Source organism: Egretta garzetta, unplaced genomic scaffold, assembly GCF_000687185.1.
Source record: "Egretta garzetta isolate BGI_Z169 unplaced genomic scaffold, ASM68718v1 scaffold51, whole genome shotgun sequence".
Lineage (NCBI taxonomy): Eukaryota > Metazoa > Chordata > Aves > Pelecaniformes > Ardeidae > Egretta > Egretta garzetta.
The window spans coordinates 3,148,306-3,151,453 of record NW_009258549.1 but is presented as its reverse complement, the minus strand read 5'-3'; the positions used below and the strand labels follow the sequence as shown (position 1 = coordinate 3,151,453).

Genomic DNA, 3,148 nt, shown 5'->3' with positions numbered 1-3,148 from the left:
GGGGTGCTGCCAGAGGGGAGCTTTGCCCGCGGCGCGGGTTTGCTGTCCCTTTTTTTTTTCTTTTTTAGAAGGAGGGGTGTCTTTAGAGAGCCACCGGCCGGCGGGTCGCCGTGGTCGGAAGCGCGGTCAGAGACTCGGCTGCTGTGTGCCCTCCTACTAGTGCCGTGCGGCCGTTTTGGGGGGTGCGAGCACGCGAAGCAGTCAGCCTGATAATGCGTTCACCGCATTTCATCTGTAGGATCCAATTTCGTGTTTGATTGCATCAGTCCTGTGAGAAGGTGGTGTGCTGGCAGCCTTCAGTCTTATGTTGCTGTCAAAGTTTAGTTCTGGGCCCTGCCACAAGATTCGTAATGCTAACAGAAAGCCCTTTTTGGGGACTGGTAAACTTTATCTGCTTAAGGCAACTTGTGTTGAGTATTTTTTTTTAAACTAAGGCCTGTTGCTGAGAGTCCTCTGGGTAGAACCCAGTCTTACTCGCCTCTCAGGTTGTGCAGAGGGAGACTGCAGGGCTGGTAGTTGAGGAGAACAGCTTGGGAAAACAAAGCCCTGCACTTACACCCAAAGTGACTGATGCAAAGGTGGATGTTGAAATACTGTTTTACTGCAGGTTTTCGAACTGAAATTGGTTTTATAATGCTTATTTTCATGGCATTATTGATTCATTGGAACATACTGTAAAGTTACCTGTGCTTCTCCATTTTCTAGGCTTCTGGGGTGCATTGAAATTCTGGTGGCATGCTGTGGCCAAGCTACAGCTTGTGTGGTTCCCTATCAAGAGTGGGACTTAAAGATGTCTGAAAATAAGCTTGAAAAGGAGGGGATGTTGAGGAAATCTTGGAAGGACATGGTTGGGGCATGAGAATTACGTTCTTATTACGTTATAATGGAATTCAGAAACCAAACAGCTGATACTGAGAAGAATTTTTAGAAAGCAAAATGTCTTGTGGGTATAAGTGAATTATCTATAGCAAGCACTGAATGTTTATTTTGTCTCTCTAGTCTCACCGCAAGTTCTCAGCTCCGAGGCATGGGTCTCTGGGCTTCCTGCCCCGCAAGCGCAGTAGCAGGCACAGGGGCAAGGTAAAGAGCTTTCCCAAAGATGACCCCAGCAAGCCTGTCCATCTCACTGCCTTCTTGGGGTACAAAGCTGGCATGACCCACATTGTCCGTGAAGTGGACAGACCTGGATCCAGTATGTATTCATGTTCCTCTGAATAGAGGAGATATTTTTCTTTATGAATGGTGAAAGATGACCTGTTTGTTAGTAGCTCTGGGTTTTAGCCCTGGTTTGACTTCCCCACACTGTTCAGTCCCCAAGTGGGTGGTGTATAAAGCACCCAAACCCCTCCCACTTCAATGTGTATGATGTCCCAGCAGCAAGACTTCATGTCTGGCAGTGACTGTTTTGCTAATGGACCTGTTCTGAGATGCACAGTGGCCTGATGATTTGGTTATACTGTATTGTAACAGGTGACTTACGATGTCCTCTTCTCCATGGGTGGGCATAAGTAAATTGCCATTAGTGGTTTTTTTACTGATTATAGAGTCCTGAGTATAGTTCTGTTACTCACTACCATGCACTTTGCCGATCAGGCTTTGTGCTCCCTACTGAGCCAGCCTCAAATTTCTGCAAGGCATTAAATTATAACTTAAAATCAGTTGCTTCACCATGCATTGTCATTGCCTTTGTGAAAACAACTTGAGTCGTTCAGTCTTTCTCAGAAAGGATTTGTGAGTGAGAACGTACAGGTAATGCGTAGTAGCTGATGCTGGTGTGAATTGTTGTGCTGTATTTCTGTCTTCATTCAGAGGTGAACAAGAAGGAGGTGGTCGAGGCAGTCACTATAGTAGAGACTCCTCCCATGGTGATTGTGGGCATCGTGGGCTACGTGCAGACTCCCCGTGGTCTCCGCAGCTTCAAGACCATCTTTGCTGAGCACATCAGCGATGAGTGTAAGCGTCGCTTCTACAAGAACTGGTAAGAGAGCAGGGCTTTTGTTGCCGTAATCTCATGCCACGGTTTGTTTTTTCTGCTGGGTTGCAGGTAATGCTAGTACAGCTTTTTGAAGAGGCTTTTCAGAAAGCAATTAGCGTTTGCCCTTGATTAACTGGCCTAATAATGGAGTAGGCTGTAGGAGTGGCTCTGGGAGGGTGACAGCGCAATGTTAGTGCCCTTCTTGGCATGGGAGTGCTGGTGTTGGTTTTTGCCTGAGATCTCCTTAACAGGCTACGTGTGATGATACTTCGACGGGCGGACATAACGAAATCGCCTCTGGCGCTTGTTGTTGAGTGTCGAGTCCTGACTGTAGCCCTGTTTTCTCAGGAAAGGGGACAAGTGTGACTTCTGATTACTGTTGCAGGCAATGTTGTGATTCAAAGTACATGCGTTGCCCAAGTGTGGCTCCAGCGTGTCTAGAGCTCACGGCCTGTTTATGAACTTTGCAGGCTGAAGAGACATCAGAGTAGAGCAGTAGTGATCTCAGGGGTGTTACAGTAATGACTGGCATGGCTTGGGCTTACAGGAGGGGAAATTACAGTATTCTGAAGCAGATAGCAGTCATCTGACAATTGCTTTAAAGATCTGTTTTTTCTGTTACTGTTTGACATCTCTCTACAGTCTTTTGTCTTCTGTACTGTGAATGTTAATGTGCTTTGGGATTCATGGCAGCTCCGCTCAGCTCTGGCAGCTTTGCCTCTGTCTGATGAGCTCCAGGCTCCGCTTGCCAGTGGAAAAGTTATTTGAAGCTGGCAATGAGCCGAAACCAGCTGAGGTGGCAGCTCCTTCCGCTCGTCCCCACTTCCTGGGGGATTGATGAAGGGCTTAGCCAAACCTTGTCTCTGCTCTGCTCCTGAAGGCACAAGTCCAAGAAGAAGGCCTTCACCAAATACTGCAAGAAATGGCAAGATGAGGAAGGCAAAAAGCAGTTGGAGAAAGATTTCAATAGCATGAAGAAATACTGCCAGGTTATTAGAGTCATGGCTCACACTCAGGTAAGTGCCTGCAGGACTGAGGTGTATCATAGAATCATAGAATGTTTTGGGTTGGAAGGGACCCCTAGAGGTCACCTAGTCCAGCCCCCCCGCAGGAGCAGGGACACCGCTAACTAGATCAGGCTGCTCAGAGCCCCGTCCAACCTGGCCTTGAATG

General features: G+C 47.6%; 1 protein-coding gene across 1 annotated transcript in view; it reads left to right on the top strand.

Annotated features, from left to right (window-relative positions):
- The first annotated feature begins 88 nt into the window (after nt 1-88).
- RPL3 (ribosomal protein L3) overlaps nt 89-3,148 on the top strand; it is an 8,590-nt gene continuing 5,530 nt past the window's right edge. The window contains exons 1-4 of the mRNA XM_035903153.1: nt 89-278; nt 1,000-1,192; nt 1,810-1,978; nt 2,856-2,991. Of these exons, the coding sequence (XP_035759046.1) occupies nt 1,153-1,192; nt 1,810-1,978; nt 2,856-2,991 (345 nt within the window). The 5' untranslated portion in view covers nt 89-278; nt 1,000-1,152. The remainder of the gene's footprint in view (nt 279-999; nt 1,193-1,809; nt 1,979-2,855; nt 2,992-3,148) is intronic.